Source organism: Oryctolagus cuniculus, chromosome 9 (genome assembly GCF_051225735.1).
Source record: "Oryctolagus cuniculus isolate XC-2025 breed Fujian yellow rabbit chromosome 9, ASM5122573v1, whole genome shotgun sequence".
Taxonomy (NCBI): Eukaryota; Metazoa; Chordata; class Mammalia; order Lagomorpha; family Leporidae; genus Oryctolagus; species Oryctolagus cuniculus.
The window spans coordinates 60,283,520-60,306,250 of NC_142875.1; the positions used below are offsets into that span (position 1 = coordinate 60,283,520).

Here is a 22,731-nt window from a genome sequence, read left to right on the forward strand (position 1 = left end):
TACAGAAGGTAGAGTTGAGGCCGGCAGTGCAGGATCCAATATGAGCTCAAGCCTCTGCTGCTCCACTTCTGACCCAGCTCCCCGCTAACGTGCCTGGGAAAGCAGCAAAGCATGGCTTAAGTGCTTGGGCCCCTATACCCACATAGGAGACCCAGAAGAAGCTCCTGGCTTCAGTCTGGCCCACCTCTGGCTATTGCAGCCATGTTGGGAGTGAATCAGAGGATGAAAGACCTCTCTCCCTCTGTCTCACCCTCTCTGTAACTCTGCCTTTCAAATAAATAAATAAATCTTTTCTTTTGGGTGAGGGGTGGGATAAAAAAGGATTTGGAGGAAGGAAATAAGATGATCTAAATTATAAAAACTGTAAAAGCATAGTAGGTATGAATTGGAGGAGACACAAGAAATAGTGGATAACTGGAGGATATACCAAGTGAAAGGTGAATGTTGAAATCTGGGGGGCCAGCGCTGTGGTGCAGTGGGTTAATGCCCTGGCCTGAAGCACCGGCATCCCATATGGGCACCTGTTTGAGCCCTGGCTGCTCCACTTCCAATCCAGCTCTCTGCTATGGCCTGGGAAAGCAGTAGAAGATGGCCCAAGTCCTTGGGCCCCTGCACCCGCGTGGGAGACCTGGAGGAAGCTCCTGGCTCCTGGCTCCGGATCAGCTCAGGCCACTGCGGCCAATTCGGGAGTGAACCATCAGATGGAAGACCTCTTCTCTCTGTCTGTCCTCTCTGTGTAACTCTGACTTTCAAATACATAAATAAATCTTAAAAAAAAAAAAAATCTAGGGAACTAGCTGAGGGCATTGAGGGGAAATGACATAAAATTCACTGGACTAAGGTATATTTCCTGTGGTCTTGGCTTGGAGAATATAGAAGTTGGTATCATTCACTAATAAATGATTGTGTTCAGGATAAGAAGCAGGCTTCAGGAGAGAAGTTGGCTTTGTTAAGTTTTAAATTTTTATTTGAGCGAGCTCTCATCCTCATGCTCACTCCCTCAAGGCTGCAACAACTGAGCAGGGTCTGGGCCAGGCACTCTAACCCAGATGTCCCAAAAGGGAGGCAGGAACCCAGCAACTTGAGCCTTCACCACTACTCTGCAGGAGGCTGCAGTCAGAAGCCACAGCTGTGCCTTGAACTTAAGTGCTCAGGTAAGGGACAAAGACGTCCCAATGAGTGATTTAACTGCTAGGTTCTGCCTGCCCCAGAGGTGATGGTTTTACATTTTGAGTACGTGTCCCTGGCACATTGCACGTGATGTCTACAGAAAACTAGTTACATGTGGTAGTTGTTCAAGACCACTGCCTAAGTTCAGCACAGATTTGATACAATGGTGTACCTTAATATGTTGTGAAATCCTGGATACTTAGAGGGGTGAAGAATGATGCTACAAGGGAATAAATCCTAAGTACTGGGTTCTAGGGAAACGTTAGTTTTTAAGAGGCTGACAGAATGGTATACTGAAAGGTCTCGTTACTATTCAGGAGCCACAGCAAGATCAAGTCAGACAGGAGTCAGCTGGCTGTGATAGCAAGTGGTTATTTGTGACTTTGAGAAGAATGCAACTAGAGAGGTAGCTATTTTTACAGTTTATGGCAAAAAAAAAAATGATGGCAAAGTAGAGAATATAGAAAAGGCAGAGAAAAGTCTGCAAGGAGAGACATCAGTAACTTTCATTTGGCCTTTGCTGAGTGCCAGACACAAATCTAGGCAAGCCCCAATCCCTGCAGTCATCCTGGCTTCTTACCCTCCATTTTCAGCCCACTGCCAAGCCCTCTGTTTCTAATATACTCCAGCTCACACTTCCTTTCGTCGCCTGTCCCACCCATTGCCTGAACTCACCGCATACATTTTCTAAGAAGTCTGTTTCTAATCCTGCTGTTATAATGTGTTTGTCATACAAAAACCAGAATGACATTTTTTAAATGTAGCTTGGACTATGTTTCTCTCCTAAAGAAAACATTCTGTAACTCTGTATCACACTTAAGGTCCAAACTCTGCCTGCAAGACAGAGAGAGTCTGGTGAGGTAACCATGTTGTTTCTTTCCCCTCTAAAGTCAAGCCCCACTGTTTTTCTTTCTGCTTGAATGTATTGAGCTCAATCCCGCTACCGCTGGACTTGCTGTTTCTTTTGCCTAAATTGTACTCATTCTTGATTTGTCTCCTGTTTTACTTAGAAATGCTTATCTCTTTACATTTCAGCTGAAATGACACTTGGAGAAGACAGTTTTTCTGTGTAAATCTAAATTAAGCCTGAATGTAAGCATCAAGACTGCAGGGATTTCATCTATCTCGTTTACTGATGATCCCCAGACAGCTGCAATGGCCAAGCCTGAACCAGGCCAAAGTCAAGATCTTCATATGGGTTCCTCTGTGGGTTGCAGGGGACCAAACACTTGGGTCATCTTCCACTACTTTCCCCAGGACATCAGCAGCGAACTAGATTAGAAGTGGAACAGCTAGGACACAAACAGGCACCCCTATAGGATGCCAGTATTACAGGTGGCAGCTTTCCTGCCAAGCCACAATGCCAGCCCCTCCTTCCTCCATTCTTCAGTGATTTCCATGACTACCTGATACAACTTAAAACCCTCTGCTGCAATTAATGACTTTGATGGCCTGGTCTCTCCGTACTGTTTAGCCTTTATCTCCTACCACTTGCCTCCTCATGTTTTATGTTCTAACACTACTGAACAACTTGTACTGACTCCAAGACAATACAGAGGCTATAGGGACATAAGGACTCCAGAGTGTCAGGCAGTGTACTAAGCATGTAATACACAGTACCTCACTTATGTTAGCAATAACCCCTTCAGGGAGATTCTGTTTGATCGTATTTTACAGTTGGTGTTATCTGATCTAGTGTGATGATAGCAACTTTATTGAGGTTATTTATCATGTAACCAGGACCTGGGCCCAAGAGTTCCTGTCTCCACAGCCTGGGTTCCTAACCACCATGACCACTGGGCCTAAAAATAGCCTCAAAATCCAGTTTTCTCTCCCCCACTGAATTGTAAACTGCTCTGTAAATTTACCTCCCCTACTCCACCTCTATTCTGCTATGGTCTTAGTTTACTTTATATATAACTCCATCACAGTAAATGTCTGCTGACTTGCCTAAGACTGCAAATTCCCTCACAGCAGCCTTTTCATACTGAGTCCTAGTTCCCAGTAGAGCACTCACCACTAATGTCCAGTGCTTGCAGAATAAACGAAAATGTGAAATAGCTTATCTGATATAATTCTCCTTTTTTTCTGACTGCATGATCTTATATAAGATACATATATTTTAACCCACATGATGGTAAGTGATCTGAATTGCAAATGACTACTGTTAATTGTAGCCCTTGGGAAAATTGAGCCGGAAATAAATGTACATTCAAACATCAAGGTTCCCGCCCTACTGATTAACAATTATTTGACAGGTTACATTTATTTGTTCATCTTCACAAGGTGTTCATCTCAAGATTTAAGAGCATTTCCAGGGCTGGCGCTGAGTCATAGTGGGTAAAGCTGCCACCTGCAGTGCCAGCATCCCATATGGGCACCAGTTCGAGTCCCGGCTACTCCACTTCAGTTCCAGCTCTCTGCTATGGCCTGGGAAAGCAGAAGATGGCCCAGATCCTTGGGCCGCTGCACCACATGGGGGACCAGGAAGAAGCTCCTGGCTTCAGATCAGTACAGCCCTGGCTGTTGTGGCCACCTGGGGAGTGAACCAGTGAATGGAAGACATCTCTCTCTCTCTCTCTCTCTCTCTCTCTGCCTCTGTAACTCTGCTGTTCGAATAAATAAATAAATCCTAAAAAAAAAAAAAAAAAAGAGCATTTCTCGCAATACAGCTGGTTTTTATCATGATCCTCCAGCTCCACAGTTTTTGATTTCAGGTCTGTGGTGGGACCTAAAAATTTATATTTAAAAAAAAAAAAAAAAACAATTTTATCTATTTATTTGAAAGACAACATTACAGAGACAGAGGGAGAGACAGATAGACATCTTCCATCTGCTGGTTCATTCCCCAAATAGCCACAGTAAACCAGGGGCCCAGAACTCATCTCTGACATGGCAGCAGAGGCCTAAGGACTCAGGCCATCTTCCACTGATTTTCCAGGTATGTGTTAGCATGGAGCTGGACTGCAAGCAGAGCAGTGGTGGATGCCAGCTCCAAGAATTTATACTCCTAACAAGTTGATGCTATAGCTGGTCTGGAAACCATACTTTTTTGGTTTTTTAAGATTATTTATTTGAAATACAGAGTTACAGAAGAAAAAGGAAAGACAGAGATCTTCCATCTGCTGGTTCACTCCCCAAACAGCCACAACAACTGGAACTGGGTCAGGCCAAAGCCAGGAGCCAAGAACACTTCTACGTCTCCCACATGGGTGCAGCCCTTGGGTGCTCCCCAAGGACTTGGGCCATCTTCCACTGCTTTCCCAGGCACATTAGCAGGGAGCTGGATCAGCAGTGGAGCAGCCGGAACTTGAACAAGTGCCCATATAGGATGCTGGAGCTGTAGGCCGTGGCTTTAACCTGGTGCACCACAGCAGCAGCCCCTAGAAATCATACTTTTGAGGACCACTGGTTTACAGCACAAAAAGGATATCTGTGTCCTAAGTCTCCTAATCTGGTTCTAAGTGGCTGAATATATTATCTCTAGGACACATTACTGGAATTACACTGGATCTCAGTTTTCTTCCAAACATCATAAAAAGAGTAGTAGGAAGTACTGGACTACACAAGTTGTAAAAATTTTAAGTAATAATTTATATTTCTAATGAGTTTCCAAAACATGCTGATACTGCTGGTCCAAGACTCACACATAAAGAAGCAAGCTACTAAAACTTACCCTAGGGGCCAGCATGGTGGCACAGTGGGTTAAAGCCCTTGCCTGCAGCGCAAGCACCCCATATAGGCACCGGTTTGAGTTCTGGCTGCTTCACTTCTGATCCAGCTCTCTGCTATGGCCTGGGAAAGCAGTGGAAGATGACCCAAGTCCTTGGGCCCCTGCAACAGTGTGGGAGATCTGGAAGAAGCTCCTGGCTCCTGGACCAGCTCAGCTCTAGCCATTGCAGTCATTTGGGGAGTGAACCAGTGGATGGAAGACCTATCTCTCTTTCTGGCTCTACCTCCTGTAACTCTTTCAAATAAATAAAATAAATTTTTTAAAAAAATAAATAAATCTTACCCTCTACCATTCTACTCTCAGGTATATACAATCGAGAGAAGGAAATGCTAATATTCACCAAAATCCGTATCCTCACATGAGTATTCACAGTGGCTTAATTCATATTAGTAACTAGAAATGACCTATACATTTATTTCTAGGATAAATTATGCTATGTACACAGCAATGAAAAAAGAACTACCGCTTCACACAAAATGGATATGTATTCACACAGTGGCCAAATCAAAAGGGAAGGACCTACATTCAACAAAGCACCTACTGTAGGATTCTGTTTATGAATGCAAGAACAAGTAAAACTAACTGATGGTGATGGAAGTCTAACAAGGAGTCAACTGGAGAGTGAGGGAAGGAGCTCTATGGATGGAGAGGTTCTCTCTCTTGATCTAGGTAGTGTATACATGTAAAAATTCATCAAGTTATTAAGACCTATTATCTACAGATATCATACATCAACAAAAACTTTAAAAGCTAAAGAAAGATGTAATGTGACAATGGAATTCATTATGTAATTATTATTATTTTTTTTTTTTTTTGACAGGCAGAGTGGACAGTGAGAGAGACAGAGAGAAAGGTCTTCCTCTGCCGTTGGTTCACCCTCCAATGGCCACCGCGGACAGCGCACGGCACTAATCCGAAGCCAGGAGCTTTTCCTGGTCTCTCATGAGGGTGCAGGGCCCAAGCACTTGGGCCATCCTCCACTGCACTCCCAGGCCATAGCAGAGAGCTGGACTGGAAGAGGAGCAACCGGGACAGAATCCGGCACCCCGACCGGGACTAGAACCCGGTGTGCCGGCGCCGCAAGGCAGAGGATTAGCCTAGTGAGCCGCGGCGCCGGCCTGTAAGTATCTTTTAAAGGCAACTTTTATATAGCCTGGATTTGTAAAGAAAGCAATGGGCCTAACAGAACTATCACAAATGTATATTCAGAAAATAAGCTAACATAAGAAATTACGGGAAAAAAAATTCTCCAAGCTTCCAGTAACATTATTACTATCGTGGATGCAAAAAAAAAAAAAAAAAAAAAACAAAACAAAAAAAAAAAACACAACATTGCCTGATCTGGCCCTGGTTTCCAGTCCCACCTTACCTCTTCTTGTTTCATCCCACTATAATCTGGAATAGACCAACTTATTCCTATCACAGGCTCTTCTTTCTGCCTAGAACGTTCCTTCCCCTAGAGCTTCCAAGCTCATTCCTTTGATGCTTCAGGTCTGGGTCAGGTTTCAACTCCGGGGAAAGACTCTGGTACTTAGCGGCAAAGTTCTTTTAAAAGTCACAGTTGGGAAAACGATTCTCTAGCCTCAAATTGTTATGTTCAAGAGTAACAATGTAACAATTTCCTCTCCTGTGCTTAAAAGAAACGTCCCGGTTAAATTTTGTGACCCATAGCACCTCAGCTCAGGTTCTCTCTTATTAACTCCCACTCTTTCATATCCCTTTTCAGCTATATAACGCCTCTTCCAACTGCACAAAAACACAACGTGCTTTCTTAAATACATAAGGTAAGACTTTAACCCATAGCAATCCGTGCCTTGCACACAACCAACTCTAAAAAATTTTTTTGATGAATCAACAAACGAGTGAATAATCAACAGTGATAAGACACCTGGAAAGTTTCAAGGGCACGAGTTAAAGGTTTTTGTTCCGTTCACGGACCCTTACCATAGGGCCCGGTACAGAACAGCAAGGATGAGTATCAAATAGAAAATTAAATCAACTAATACCAAGTCCAGATTTCACTTCTCTTGCTCCCACGAAGTAAAACACAGGTTGTGTTCGGAAGAAGCTGTGGGAATGGGGGCGTCTGGGAGCGCAAAGGGCAAGAACAGGGATGCGAGGGGTCCACTGTGGGACCAAGGATCCCAACACAAGGGGCTGAGACACAGTAAAAGCAGCAGCCCCGATCCCGGGAAGGTAGCACTAGGAAGAGGCGGGGTCAGCCAGAACCCGACGCAGTCCCCCATTCCCCTCAGGAGAACGGAGAAGGCAGAAACGGGATCCCTCACCTCTAACGCCGCCTGGGGGTCCTCGTCGATCACCGCATCTGGGAAGGTCTGGGCAACCCTGCTAGGAAAAGAACGACTTAAGCAGGGCTCACTAACCAAGGCAAGGATATTAAATACATAGTAAAGGGAGGAAAAAAAAATAAAACGAAACGCCACGCACCTCTGGGCTGCTGCAGGTCCTCCTGCAGCCGCCGCCATCCCTGATAGTCGTTGCTGCTGCTACCGCGGCTACCGCTCCGCCGCCGCCCAAGGGGGAAACTTCTGGAGAAACACCAACCGAGCTTCCGTCCTAAGTAGCCAACGAGCAGCCACGCAGCGTGCAGCTAGGGGAGGGGAGGCGACAAGCAGCGCAGGGCTGGCTGGGAAGGTGGAGGACCCATTCTGCGGGCCTGACCCGCGGTCCCGTGACCAGCTCTCACAGTCCCGCCCCTCACAGCCCTGCCTACGGAGGCCTCAATTGTCCAGTCTGCCGTCTCGTCCATCGCGTGCGTTGCGCATGCGCTCCAACAGTCTTCAGGAGCACTAGCTCAAAACCATTTTATGACGTACTGTTGCCCCTCAGGAACGTGTGCCGATTGGAGTTGGGAGGGAGGCTTTTGCTGCCCGTGAACAAGTCATAGTAAGCTACACTCTCATAATGGCTGCCTTAGGCAACCAAGCCTTTAGTGACCCTTAACGTCATTCGAGGCTTGCGCGATCGTTTCCGGGAGCAAAGTCCCGGATGTTGCTTTGATTCCCGCGATCGTTGCGATGAGACGCTAACGCGCCGGGACTCGCCGGAAGTCGTACAGCCCTTACAGGGCCTAGAGGGAAGAGAAGCTTCTGGTTCCCGGGTAGATGCACTGATGCCAGTTTGCCAGTGTACATTCCCTAGAGCCCCACAGCGCAGGCTTGCTTTCTAGTGAGTTTCCCAGACCAAGGCGGGCGGGAGGTGGGCGGGGACCTTTCCTAGAAGCCACTGAAGGGAAAGTGACCTGAACTTGCGTGGCTTCTGCTGTTTGCTCCCATAGACAGCAGCGCCATCACCCCCAGCCCCCGCAACCCACACTTTGACTTATGCAGACCTGTTCGTGAAGTTTCCATCGAGCTCCACGGGACGGGTGGGTGTCCAGGAGGAGCAGGAAGGGCTGAAAGTGAGTGGCTCTGTCAGTCAAGATACAGAACTGAACTTTAGGTCAGTGCTCTATCTAAACTCGCACCAATCCCCAGGATTTAAAGATGTTAATGTCCTCAGGGAGCTTACACTAAATCTGATGCGTCTAAGAGGGAGCACTTAACTGAATATGAGATGTGGAGATGGCTTCCTGAAAGATGTCATACTCGAGCCGTGCCTCCGATTAGTTGATGAACGATGTGGAAAGGCAATTCAGACAGAAAATAGGATGTGTTTGAAAACCTAGTGAGCTCCCAAGTTTCTAGAGCTTAAATTCACGTTAAAAAAAAAAACACACACACACACACACACACAACAACACAACCATAGGGCTGGAGAGGTAGGTTAAGTGCTAGGTCATAAAGGGCTGCTTGCGGTATACTCAACTGCTTGAGTGTTGTTAAGATTTTTAATTACGAAAGGGAATTCCGCCAGATTTGCATGTTTTAGGTGTTATCACTCTCATCGTGGAAGATTAAAGAGGAAAGTTGTTGGGAGGTAACTTGAAACATGGGTCGAATAAATAAATCTGAGATAGGTGGTGACATTTTAGGGATGGAGAGGAGGGTCCCGTTACAGGATATCTGAAGTAAAATTCTGGGCTTCCTGGTCAACGGAAAGGATTGCAGGGGCCTGATATTTTGGCCTATAGTTGAGATGCTGACTTAAGAGTCCTGAATCCCCATGGGCTGAGTATCTGCGTTCCATAATGGGTCGGGGTCCTGTCTCCAGATTCCTACTGACTAATGCAGACTCCGGGAGGCAGCCCGTGATGCATGGAGTGCTTTGGTTCCTGCTACCCACTGAGACGTGGATTAAGTTCTCCTGGCCCAGCTTTGATGCTATGTTAGACCTTAAAGCCATTTGGGGAGTGAACTGCAGGTGGGAGCCCTGTCTCCTTCCATCTTCCTGTCTTTTAAAAGCTCTTTGGGGGCCAGTGCTGTGGCAGAGTGGGTAAATCCGCCACCTGCAGTGCCAGTATACCATGTGGGCACTGGTTCGAGTCCTGGCTTCTCCACCTCTCTGCTGTGGCCTGGGAAAGCAGTAGAAGATGGCCCAAGTGCTTGGGCCCCTGCACCCATGTGGGAAACCCAGAAGAAACTCTATAGTTTCCTGGCCCCACACTGGCGCAGCTCCAGCTGTTGTGGCCATTTGGGGAGTGAACCAGCAGATAGAAAATCTCTCTCTCTGCCTCTCTGTAATAAATAAATAAATACATCTTTTTCAGCTGGATCCGAATGCCTTAAGGGCTGATTCTGAGGCCAGAGTACTGTTTAGGACATCTGCCATTCTATGAGTCTGCTGTGTATCTCGCTTCCCATGTTGGATCGTTCTCTCCCTTTTTTATTCTGTCAGTTAGTATTTGCAGACACTAGTCTTGTTTATGTGATCCCTTTGGTTCTTAGTCCTATCATTATGATCAATTCTGAACAGAAACTGGTCACTTGGACTAGTGAGATGGCATTAGTACATGCCACCTTGATGGGATTGTATTGGAATCCCCTAGCATGTTTCAAACTCTACCATTTGGGGCAAGTCCGATTGAGCATACGACCGTTAACTTTTATGAATGCTCCAAAGTACATGCAGTTCTGTTTAGGCATGATTTTGTGTTCCTTGTAGTTTTACAGCTCTGTTGCCACTCTGATTCCCCCAAGAATATAAAATAAAAGTCATTTCAGAGCAACTTTGAGATAAGAGTTGCAAAGATAAAAAGGATTCCCCCCTTTTTATCTATGTAAAGACTTAAAGATTGTACTTTATGACTCTGGATCTAGGTAAAGCAAGATGGTTGTGGTTTGACAGGTTTAATTAGTAGTTTTTCATGTGTGGGTAGAAAGTATAGTTTGAATTAAAATGTTTTAAAAATGTCTTTAATTTTGCTATAACTTTTCTTAATTCTTAGTTTATATATAAATGAAATAATGCAAAAAAAATAAATACATCTTTAAAAAAAAACTCTTTGAAAAGCCAAGTTTATAGTTTGGGTAACTGGTGAAAGATACTGTTACAAAAGAAGCAGATTTGTGAAGGAAGATGAAGCATTTCATTTGGACATAGAGTTTTCTTTGGATATAATAAGTTTAAAAGTACTTCTAAGAGTTCTTTGCAGATACTAGGACTCATACCTGAAAAGACTAAAGCTGAAAAGATGAGAACTGTTCAGGTTGTTAGTTTTCAGCTTACAGTAGTTTTTTATATGGACAAGAGTTGTCAGATGTTTATTGCAGATATCTTCTCCCAGTTGCCTGTCATTGTCTGTGTTAATATGTTTTAATGTCCAACTTATCAGTCTTTTATGGACGATCAATGTTTTTTGTGTAATATACAAGGGTACTTAAAAATATTCAAGGAAAAATGAAACTTAAAATATATGCATATTTGGTGGAAAATTTACTTTTTTTAAAAATTCATGCATTGTTTTTTCACAGGAGTATTCCATGAACTGTTTAAAGAACCTTCAGATGCATGGATTTCAAAATCTTTTTGCTCCAAAATAAACTTATCTTTTAATTCCATTTCTACAAAACTTTTTGATGTTCAAAACACTATTTCTTCTAGAAGCTTTATTGTTTTACATTTCACATTTAAGACTACAATCTATCTCAAATTAATTTTTCTGAAAGGTAAGAGTTAGGGATAAAGGTTCATCCTCACCCCCAACCCTCAGTTTAGACGTCCAGTTGATTCAGGCCTTTTATTGAGAAGATTCTCATTTCCCCTGCTAAACTCTTATGGCAGTTTTACTGTCAAATGTGATGTTCAAGGCACCATATTGTAGTAAAAATTATAAAACTCTCCAGAACCTACTGGTGTCTGGATATGGAACTTCCTGGCCTTCAGAACTATGAGCAAGTAAGTTTCTTTTCTTTATAAATTAGTCTGTGGTATTCTGTTACAGCAGAAGAAAAATGGATGAAGAAAATAATAATACATGGTGTGATGTTCAGTAAGTGCCCATGTGTCTTAGTAAAATAGAAAGTGAGAGGATGACGATCTGCAAGTCTAATAGCTTTTGTTATATAAACAGTGACACTGTAAATACTAGCAACAGTCTCTGTACACTTAAGAAACATTTACTTTAAAACAAAAATATTAAGAATTTCTACATGATTTATTTAATAATAAACCAATTAAGGATACAAAAAACGTTTAGAGGATTCCAAAATTTAAATTTTTGTTTACATACAAATTCACTCTGTAATATGAAACATATAACATTAGACCTCTAAACAAACAATGATTTTTCATCTACAAAAATTTTTCTTTGCTATACTAGAAAATTTGCAGAAAAAATTTTTCCTGTGACATGAAATGTACATTATTTACAGCTGAAAAAGCAATTAAAAAATTTAATTCCAGAAACTTGGATATATACTATGTTACCTTTGTATGCAGTTTCCCTTCCCCATTCACCCCCAGTAAAAATGATCCAAAATATAAAGCAATTGTGCTTTTATAACAACTGGCTACTCAGCCAGTTTAGCACAAGGCTCAAGTTGCTTTATTGGCCCTTAAGAAAGCCTTGACTCTCAAATTAGCAGTATGTCATTCAGCACTCAGCAACATGTTTCCTATTGGACCACAATGCATAGTGGCCTAAAGAGTTAAAGTAATTAGGAAGAAGTTATGGAAGATCTTACTCATAATAATAGAATGAATTTTGCAGGACAGCTTATTTTTCTGTAATATTTTAGTTATATTTATATTAGGAAATAACCTGATAATGTTTTGGTGGACATAACTTTAAAAAGTAGGTGTTAGAATCATAAAGTTTAGAACTAGAAGGGAAATTGGAGATCATTTGGTTTAGTCCAGTGCTTCCTTTTATGAGACAATCAAAAGCCTCAAAAAATCAAGTGGCTGCCCAGTGTTGCACAGCTAGTTAGTGGGAAAGCCATTCTTAGGCTGATGCATTTACACTGTCCTGATTTTAAAACAGGCTCACAGCCATATCCTGGGCACACTTCAATTTTTAATGTTATTTTAGGTATTCATAGCTCAATATACAGTGTAGCTAACTAAAAATCTAAATGGCATCATAATTTTAACAAAGCATAAAATAGGTTTCTGGCATTTCAAAGAGTCAAGACTTAAGTGGAATGAAAATAATTCCTATATAAATTTCCTTTTGCCTTACACATAAGCACTATATTTACAAAAGAATCAGAAAACCTAATACAATGTAAAATTAGAAAAGAAACTTTAAAAATACTTATAACTGAAAAAAAAATCTCAAAAGAATGTCTTCATAGTATAAAATGTCTGTTCCTTCACAACTGAATCCTGAAACATTCGGAGAACAAAGAGAAACACTTGGGTTTTCCTCCCTCATCTAACAAAGTCAAAATTAACTCAATTTTTTTAACAGTTACAAAATTAAGAACCTCTGTAGCATTTATCTTAGAATCAATCAGATTGTTTGCATACAGCTGATAATGAGTTGAATTAAAAACCAACTACCAATAATTCCTTTGGCATATTCATTAAAAAGAGTTGGGTTCCAGTAGTTCATTTTGTTTCATAGCTACCTGAGAGGTAAATCCATTGGAACTGGATACCACCATCACATAAGGCTGTGGCTGTTGTTCAGTTTTCTCAGTGTCTTCTTTCAAATGATCTTCAGCCTCTTTTCTGTCTACTTCTTGATTAAGAGTTTTTGTTTCTTGAGCTTTTATCACTGAAGTGATTACAGTGCCAGGTGGATGAGCAACCAGTTGTGAACTTCGAGGAGAAAAGGTCACTACAGGTGTAGTAGCACTGAAGGATGGAGATGAAGCCATACTGACGGTTCCATTGCAAATGGACTGAACATTGCTAGTGAGAACCTGCTGGACGTGGGCAGGGCTAAACACAATTGAAGGAGGAGAGCCTGACTTCTGTGACTGTAGCATGACATTTTCTTTCAGTACTGTCATGGGCTGTGATGATGGAATGGCTTGTAAAATAAACTTCTGAGATCCAGCACCTGCTGATGGATCTGTGCTGGCAATAACCGTTGTGAGTGGCACTGTCTGGAGTGTTACCGTATGCAGTTGTTGATTCCCAGGAGATACAACTACTGGAACTTGGGTTGGAGCCTGTATTGTCCTATTGTGATTGTGAAATAAAAGTGAGACAATTAGTACATTCCGTATCATCTAAAACTTGAATACTTGGTAAGTTATTCTGACAATATGAATTATACAGCTCTACTGCCACCTTTCCTGTTTGCAACACAGCATAACCACCGTTGTGCTAGACTGTATTAAACACTGTATATACACAGATATCCATAAAACTCTCAGGCCATTAACACCATCAGGTGAGTTCTATGAAAAAAAGTCTATACATGATACCCCATTAACACAAATGGGGTACAAATTTTGTTGGTAAGGGAAGATATCAAAATGTTTATCAAGGTTATTAATGGCTGCCTGAAAGTAAATTAGGAAATTTAAAGCAAATCTGTGTAATTCACTTTTATTTTAATATTAAGGGTAAAAAAATTTTTAATGTTCCACAATTTGTATCATATTTACATAAAGCAAGTCAAGATTAATTAACTCATAAAGGTTCTTAGGCTGGCAAAAAAGGCCAAGCTTTGGCTAAAACAAATCGAAGTATATTCTAGCAGATTTATAGGTTCAAATAATATTCACAAATCTTAGTCAAGGCTACAATTTGATATCAAATGCTTTAATGTAAAAATTCAGTTTATGTAAAGTTGTTAATCCCATTTTTGAAGAAAAAAGGCACAAAAATGATGTGAGTCAATTTAAAAGGCTCTCAGCTGTGGTGCTGGCATTGTGGTACAGTAGGCAAACCGGCTGCCTGCAATGCTGACATCCCATACCAGGCACCATTTGATTCCCAGCTGCTTTGCTTCCAATCCAGCTACCTGCTAATGTGCCTGGGGAAGTGGTAGAGGATGACTCAAGTCTTGGGTCCCTGATACCCATGTGGGAGACCTAAATGAAACTCCAGGCTCCTGGCTTCAGCCTGGACCAGGCCCAGTTGTTCAGGTCATTAAAGGAATAAACCAGCAAACAGAGTATCTTTTTCTGTATCCCCCTCTCTCTGCCTTTCAAGAAAATCTTTTTTAAAAAAAACCTTACAGTTGTTAAATTTATAGACATAGCCATTGTTAATATAAAACAGTGGCCAGTATTATCATGCAGTGCATTAAGCCACCTCTTGCAACAGCAGTATCCCATATCATGCATCAGATGGAGTCCCAGCTGCTCTGCTTCTGATCCAGCTCCCTGTTAATGTGATTGGGAAAGCAGAAGCAGATGGCCCAAGTACGTGGACCCCTACTACCCATATGGATGAACAACCTGGAGCTCTAAGCTCCTGGGTTTAGCCTGGTCTAGCCCTGGCCATTGCAAACATTTGGGGAGTAAACCAGCGGATGGAAGTTAGCGTTCTCACTTTGCTTTTCAAATAAATAAATCTTAAAATAAATTTTTAAAAAATATTTATTTGAAAATCAGAATTAGAGGGAGGGAGGGAGGGACCAAGGCAGAGAGGGAGAGAGATCTTCCATCCATTGGTTCACTACCTAAATGGCTGCAGCAGCCAGAGCTAGGCCAGGCCAAAGCCAGGAGCTTCACTGGGGTCTTCCACGTGAGTGCAGGGGCCTCAGCAATTGAGCCATCTTCTGCTGCTTTCCCAGGCACATTAGCATAAAGCTAGATCGAAAATGGAGCAGCCAGCACTGGAACTGGTGCCCATATGGGATGCTAGTGCTAAAATGGCAGCTTAACTTGCTGTGCCACAGTGCCAGCCACAACAATCAATGTTTAAAACAAACAGCTGAAAACTCAGCATCTGGGAGCTAGTGCTGTGGAGTGGTGGGCTAGGCCTCTGCTTGTGGTGCCAGCATCCTATAAGGGTACCAGTTTGTGTCCTGGCTGCCCCCCTTCCAGTCCAGCTCTCTGCTTATAGCCTGGCAAAGCAGTAGAAGATGGTCCAAGTGCTTTTGTCCCTGCACCCACATGGGAGACCCCGAAGAAGCTCCTGGCTTCTGGCTTTGGATCAGCTCAGATAGGCCCAATTCCAGCCATTGCAGCCATTTGGGGAGTGAAGCAGCAGATGGAAGACTTCTCTCTCTGTCTCTCCTTCTGTCTATAACTCTACCTCTCAAATAAATAAAATCTTAAAAAAAAACAAAAACTCAGCATCTGAATTTCAATTGTTTCTCTGAACTCTGTGAAGTTATTTTATGAAAGGCATTTGATTACTACTTCAGATGGCTAGCAACTAGATTTGTCCCCATAAACCCACTGTTCATTATTACTAAAGCTATATTTTACCAAATTACAGTTACATGGTCTGACACATATGAGGAAATAAAATTCTGGAGAAGATGGGCTAGGTGGAAAGATGAAGACCCAGAGCAACTCAAAGGATGTGGGAAGGCACAGGATGACTAAATCATACCATGCAAGTAGGACACTGACTCCCAAATTCAGATGCCACCCAAGTGACCGTTGTGAGCATCAGCCAACAGCTGTATACTAACACCTCTCTCAAACGACAGAGGTAGAAGAGAATCTAAGGTAACAGATTTAATAGGTGGGCAGGGTAATAGTTAGAAATAAAGGTCCAGATTAGTCATGTTATTGGGCAAGCAGGAATGAGTTGGTAGTAAATGGAATTACTTTGGAAGCCAGGAGCTTCTTGGTTTTTTTTTTTTTTCTTTTATGATTTATTTATTTATTTATTTGAAGGCAGAGTTACAGACAGTGAGAGGGAGAGACACAGAGAGAGGTCTTCCATCTACTGGTTTACTCCCCAAATGGCTACAACAGCTGGGGCTGGACCAGGCAAAAGCCAGGAGTCAGGAGCTGCTTCCTCATCTACCACATGGGTTCAGGAGCCCAACCACCCTCCCAGGCGCATTAGCAGGGAGCTGGATCGGACGTGGAGCAGCTAGGACTCAAACATGTGTCCACATGGGATGCCACAGTGCAGGCCACAGCTTTAACCTGCTGAGCCACAGCGCCAGCCCCCAGGAGATTTTTCAAAATACTCTGTGCCCCCCTTTCATACTGCCCATATGAATCATGGTAACTTGGGTAGAATATGAGTTTGGGTATGATGCCCAACCCTAGAGTTAGAAACCACATTTTGAAAAACACGTCAGCCAGCACCGCGGTTCAATAGGCTAATCCTCCGCCTGCGGGGCCGGCACACGGGTTCTAGTCCCGGTCGGGGCGCCAGATTCTGTCCTGGTTGCCCCTCTTCCAGGCCAGCTCTCTGCTGTGGCCCAGGAGTGCAGTGGAGGATGGCCCAAGTCCTTGGGCCCTGCACCTGCATGGGAGACCAGGAGAAGCACCTGGCTCCTGGCTTTGGATCAGCGTGGTGCGCCGGCCGCGGTGGCCATTGGAGGGTGAACCAACGGCAAAGGAAGACCTTTCTCTCTGTCTCTCTCTCACTGTCCACTCTGCCTGTCAAAAAAAAAAAAAAAAAAAAAAAAAAAAAAAAAGAAAAGAAAAAGAAAAACATGTCTAGTGGTACATAGGATTTGTATATATTTGTGGAGCACAGTATGATTAATTCGATATGCATACCTACTGTATAATGATCAAATCAGAGTAATCACCATTTTCACAGCCTCAAAAACATCATTTTTAAATTAAAAAGCTCTAAGGGATTCCCATGCCAAAAGTTTACATTCATGTACATACAGACAAAACAGTACTTGGCATACAGTTAGCACAGACTGCATCTATAAACATGTACAGCCTTGCCATCCTATACATATACTATCTCCACTTTACATAGGAAAAAAAAAGGTTGGTAAAAAAAAATAAGAAGCCATCTGAATGCAGAGCTTATGTGTCTGCCTGTTAAAATGTAAGTCCTGAAGAACTTGAGCTAAAAACAGGTGTTTACTATTATAACCATAAATTATGGGTGGATACAACTCTTTCATACACACAACTCTCATCTGTCTCTTTCCTTCTCTGAGGTGTGGTACAAGCAATAATGTATTTGAAAATTTTCCATATTGCTCATTACTACCACTAAGACTTCAATGGCTTTGTTCAAGTTAAAAAAAGATGTCCTTTCCTTGTGATAGACTGCCATATCAAAAAATATGTAGACTTAGTTAAATAGCTATGTTGTAAATATACTGATAATAAATTCTCGAAAATAATTTTAATAAAAAAATTCAGGGATAAAAAATGTGAAAAAGAAATAAAACGTGAAGCCTTTTCCATCTACAGAAATTTTAAATTATTTTTCTAAATGATTAACTCATCAGTTGTGCCTGGTTATTTTATATAACATAGGTTACATTATGGTTAGCTATTTTTTTTTTAAAGATTTATTTATTTATTTGAAAGTGAGAGCTACACAGAGAAGGAGAGGCAAAGAGAGAGAGAGGTCTTCCATCCACTGTTTTCACTGCCCAGATGGCCACAACAGCCGGAGCTGTGCCGATCCGAAGCCAGGAGCTTCCTCCGGGTCTCCCACGTGGGTGCAGGGGCCCAAGGACTTGGGCCATCCTGTACTGCCCTCCCAGGCCATAGCAGAGAGCTGGACCGGAAGTGGAGCAGCCAGGACTTGAACCGGTGCCCATATGGGATGCCAGCACTGCAGGCAGCTGCTTTACCTGCTACACCACAGCGCCAGCCCCAGTTAGCTACTTTTAAAAAATCTCCTAAGCTGCTTGTAATCAACTGCTATGATTTTGGTAATTTATAATTCATCAGAAATTTTTCAGAATTTTTGTTTGGTAAAGGGCAGAGTGACAAAGTTTTCATCTGTTGGTTCACTCCTCAAATGCCTGCAACAGCCAGAGATAGGCCAAGCTGAAGCCAGCAGACATGAACTCCATTGGATCATCCGTAGGAATAACAGGACCCCAAGGGCTTGGGCTAGCATTCACTGCCTCGCAGGTGCATTAGCAGGAAGCTAATTGGAGGGAAGCCCAAGAGTTGCCAGGACTCAAAACTAGGCACTCCAGTATGGACACAGGTGTCCCAAGTGGTAGCTTAACACACTACATCACAATGCCTGCCTGTTTCACCCACTTACTGCTTTGATTAGAAACATCATTATACAGTGACACGCATTTGTAGCTTTTGTCTTCTCACCTAATACTCTGAACAGAAGAATTTAATGTTTCATCCTGCATGCTACTGGTTATGGTGCCTTCTCCTTCTGAGACAGCTTGTACTGGCTGTACTACGTGAACAGTCCGGAAGAGCTGGGTGGGATATGGAGACTGTGAGGGTTGCACTGTCCTCAAAACTTCTGACGGCTGTGCAACTTCCGTGGAATCTTTGGGTTTTGTAGCTTTAGAATTCCCAGGTTTTAGAACTGTAGTGGCTCCTCCTTTTACCCCTGGACTTGAAGATACTCTTGATCGGCTTGCTTGATTCCGACTTGAAGTGGTTGTTGAAGACAGTGAAGGATCTGAAGCCTCTATGCTGGAACTTGGATCCTCATCATCTATATAGATAAGATCTTTCGGCATTTCTTTAAACTGATACACCAAGCGCTGGCCTTCCACTTTTGCCAGAATACCCCTTTGGTAATAGTACCTATTCAAAGCAGATAATATCATAAATATTTTTAATCAAACAAATAATAACAATATCAAATTTTGCTAATCATAACAAAACTTTATAAAGTTGGAGTCAAGTAAGACCTGTAAATGAGGAAGTTATTTTATGTAAGATATCCATACATTTATGTACAGAATAAAGTCCTTACAACTAAATCTAAATTGCCAACTAAATCTAAAAGCAATTTTAATTAGGAAACTGTAGTATATGGATTATTCTAGCCCTTCACTTTTCTTCCTTCCTCTACTCTTCTACTAACTTGCTAAGATTAAAAAAATAAAAATAAAACCTCCTACAAACTTCAAGAAATTGTATCACCTCCATAGCTTCCTGTAACATCCCTATCTGTTAAATTTGATTCAGTTTTTTGTATAGGAGTAAATAATGAAGTGATCCAAATTTAATCACTGATTTTAATGAAACAAGAATCTAAAAAGTTAAAAAACTAGAACTAGTTTAAGACTGCCGAATTACAAACACTTTATAACTATCATTACTCTTAAAGCTTTAACTTATTCCACTATTAATAAATATCATATCTCAGATTCACTTAAATATATATCCTCCTTTTAAGTTCTTGCATTACCACCATTTGTACTTCATGCTGAATTTAATGGGTCAAAACACATGAGCCTTTGAGGCAGGCACTGAGACACGATATATAAAGCCGCAACATACACAACGCTGACATCTCATATGGCTTCCAATACAGCTCTCTGCTAATGACCTGGGGAAAGTAGTGGAAGATGGCCCAAGTGCTTGGGCCCCTGCACCCATGTGGGAGATCTGCAAGAAGCTCCTGGCTCCTGCCTCCTGGCTTCAGTCTGGCCTAGCCCTGGCTGTTTCAGCCATCTGTGGAGCAAACCAGCAGAAGGAAGATCTCTCTTTGTGTCTCTCCCCCTTTCTCTCTGTAACTCTGCTTTTCAAATAAAAATAACTCTTAAAAAAAAAAAAGAGTAAGATTTCAAGGACAGGCTTTGTGGCACAGTGGATAAAGCTGACACCTGTGACACTGGCATCCTATTTGGGTGCCAATTTGAATCCCAGTTGCTCCACTCCTGATCAAGCTCCCTACTAATGTGCCTGGTAAAGCAGTAAAAGATGGCTAGAGTGGATGGCCCCTTGCCGCCTATGTGGGAGACCAGGATGGAGTTCCAGGTTCTAAGCTTCGGCCTGGCCCAGTCTTGGCCATTGCAGCCATTTGGGGAGTGAACCAGCCAATGGACGATATCTCTCCCTGTCTCTCCCTCTCTCTGTAAGTCTGCTTTTCAAATAAATAAATCAACCATAACAATAAAAAATAACTCCACGTCTTTAAAAAAATAACATTTCAATTTAAATGCATACTAATTTCAATAATATTTTAATTTTGGCAGTTCAATAAATAAATTCACCATTTGCTTAATTTTTTACTATTTAAAAAGTTATCCATTTTTTTTCAGTATTTATGAAATGACATTCCTAACATGACAAACTAGAAAAACTTCACATACCTGAGTGCTCTTCCCATGGTCTCATAATTCATATCAGGTTTGTTTTTGTGCTTCCCCCACAACCTGGATACTGCCTTAGAATCTACCAATTTAAAAATGCCTTTTTCTCTTTGGGTCCATTTAATGTATTTAGGACAGGTAGCTTTGTCCTGGAGCAGGGCCAGTAAAAACTCCCAAAGATAAATTGTGTTTCCTAAAATAAAAATAATTTCTATTGAAATGACCAAATTCTCATTTAAAAGAGCACAATAAAACAGAATTGACAATCTTATAATAAATCCATCTATATTTATACAAAAATATTACATAACTCAGTTAATTCTGGTGATATAATGGTTATCATTTTTGGAGTCTAAGATCTTAACAATCATCTTTTTTTTTTTATTACCACATAACATGTCCAGACAGAGCTATCTTATCATTTAAGTTTGTGATAATTCAGGAAGAAAGCACTCTGAGGTAATTTTTTCTGCATCTTTAAGAGCTATCACATAGAGGAAACATGAAAGAGATTTACAGAACCTGTCAATAGTTCTCTTCCTTATAGTAGAGCCAGCATATCAGCCAGAACAGTTTTATTTGTATTTGAGCAACAGTTATAAAAATCCTAGAACTTCAAGATAACATAATAAAGTCTCAGGGAAAGGCAGGCATTTGGCCTAGCAGCTAAGATACTTGCACTGCATATCGGAGAGCCTGGGTTCAGTGCCCACCCTCCAGTTTTCTGGTAATGTGTACCCTGAGAGGCAGGAGATCAGTTCAAACAACTGGGTTCCTGCCACTCACATGGGACATGTGGACTGTATTCCGACCTCCTAGCTTCAGCCCTGGCCCAGTCCCTGCTGTTGGGGGCATTAGGGGAATAAACAGCAGATGGGAGCACTCTGTCTTTCTGCCTTTCAAAAAAGGAAAAAAAAAAATCTATGAACTGAAAATCTAATCTGGCTGAATTTGTCCAAGAGCCCCATTAATAAATCAAAAATGAATTATTTTGAAGGGTAAATGAAAATCACTCAAATAGATTTCTTGACTTACTTTATTAGCAGGCACTGACAATCATATCTTAGAAGCAGGTGGCAGCAGTAAGTTCCATTTTAATGTACTATACCAAGAAAGCAGGTGGTTTCCACTTAACAATATGAAAATACTATACAGCAATATGAACACCATTTGACTTGCAAAGTGTTGGGGATTATGGTCGTACTTACCCTTCCCATCTTTGTTTTTCTTCTTCACAGATATATTTGGTGTAGTGGTTGGGGAATCTGGTCGTTGTGGTTTAGTTTTCCTCCCTGAAATCAGAACAGCTCTGCATAAGTATTTGGCCTCTAAAGTGAAAGAGATTGGACCATTTAACTATTTTATAACTTATCCAAAAATTCAACTGTCAAATGATTTATATACAGGTCTCATAATGCTGTTTGCTGACAGAAAAATAATTCCAATAAAAAACTAACACCACGTAGGTCAGCTCACAAACCCTCTTATATAAGAAATATTTTAGCTCACCTATGAAAATGAAGTTAACTTTAAAATACTATACTTTTTTTTAAAGTTGCATTTATTTGTTTAAAAGAGTCACACAGTGAGAGGGAGAGACAGAAGAAAGATCTCCCAACTGCTGGTTCACTCTCCAGATGGCTACAACAGCCCAGATGGCTACAAAAGCTGGGGCCAGACCAGGCTGAAACCAGGAGCCAGGAGACTCTTCTGGATCTCCCACATAGGTGTACAGGCCCAAGCACTTGGGCCATCTTCCACTGCTTTTCCTAGGCCATTAGCGGGGAGCTGGATCGGAAGTGCAGCAGCCAGGACTTGAACCAATGGTCATATGGGATTGCCAGTGTTGCAGGTAGCTTTTTTTTTTTTTTTTTTTTTTTTTTTTGGACAGTGAGAGAGAGAGAGAGAAAGGTCTTCCTTTTTTTTTTTTTTTTTTTTTTTTGCCATTGGTTCACCCTCCAATGGCCGCCGAGGCTGGCGCGCTGCGGCCAGTGCATCGCACTGATCTGAAGCCAGGAGCCAGGTGTCTCTCCTGGTCTCCCATGCGGGTACATGGCCCAAGTACTTGGGCCATCCTCCACTGCACTCCCGGGCCATAGCAGAGAGCTGGCCTGGAAGAGGGGCAACCAGGACAGAATCTGGCACCCTGACCTGGACTAGAACCTGGTGTGCCGGCACCACAGGTGGAGGATTAGCCTAGTGAGCCGCGGTGCCGGCCACAGGTAGCATCTTAATACACTATGCCACAATGCTGGTCCTTTAACTTATTTCTGAGGTAACCATACTGACAGTGCTTTCTTAACATTCTGGAGAACACTCCTGCTATTTA

At 42.1% G+C, this 22,731-nt stretch overlaps 2 protein-coding genes and 1 long non-coding RNA gene across 16 annotated transcripts in view; 1 reads left to right on the forward strand and 2 right to left on the reverse strand.

Moving 5' to 3' along the window:
• SUGT1 (SGT1 assembly cochaperone of MIS12 kinetochore complex) overlaps positions 1-7,439 on the reverse strand; it is a 52,791-nt gene extending 45,352 nt beyond the window's left edge. Inside the window, exons 1-2 of one of the 2 annotated variants that reach the window (XM_002712973.6) lie at positions 7,352-7,439; positions 7,192-7,249 (exon numbers count right to left, since the gene is read on the reverse strand). In XM_002712973.6, the coding sequence (XP_002713019.1) occupies positions 7,192-7,249; positions 7,352-7,389 (96 nt within the window). In that variant the 5' untranslated portion in view covers positions 7,390-7,439. Of the gene's footprint in view, positions 1-7,191; positions 7,253-7,351 lie in introns of both variants that reach the window. The other variant, XM_008260023.5, reaches the window with a different exon arrangement.
• Positions 7,440-7,938: 499 nt separating this feature from the next.
• Positions 7,939-10,874, forward strand: LOC138843787 (uncharacterized). Its single transcript, XR_011378776.2, has 2 exons — positions 7,939-8,092; positions 10,777-10,874. It is a non-coding gene; the product is annotated as an uncharacterized LOC138843787 (long non-coding RNA).
• A 566-nt stretch (positions 10,875-11,440) lies between these two features.
• ELF1 (E74 like ETS transcription factor 1) overlaps positions 11,441-22,731 on the reverse strand; it is a 116,910-nt gene continuing 105,619 nt past the window's right edge. For 7 of the 13 annotated variants that reach the window (XM_017343508.4, XM_017343507.4, XM_017343509.4 and 4 more), the window contains 4 exons: positions 21,611-21,730; positions 20,403-20,595; positions 18,436-18,885; positions 11,441-13,435 (listed from right to left, as the gene is read on the reverse strand). In XM_017343508.4, the coding sequence (XP_017198997.3) occupies positions 12,832-13,435; positions 18,436-18,885; positions 20,403-20,595; positions 21,611-21,730 (1,367 nt within the window). In that variant the 3' untranslated portion in view covers positions 11,441-12,831. The remainder of the gene's footprint in view (positions 13,436-18,435; positions 18,886-20,402; positions 20,596-21,610; positions 21,731-22,731) is intronic. The other 6 variants (XM_070048741.2, XM_089304100.1, XM_070048739.2 and 3 more) reach the window with 1 other exon arrangement.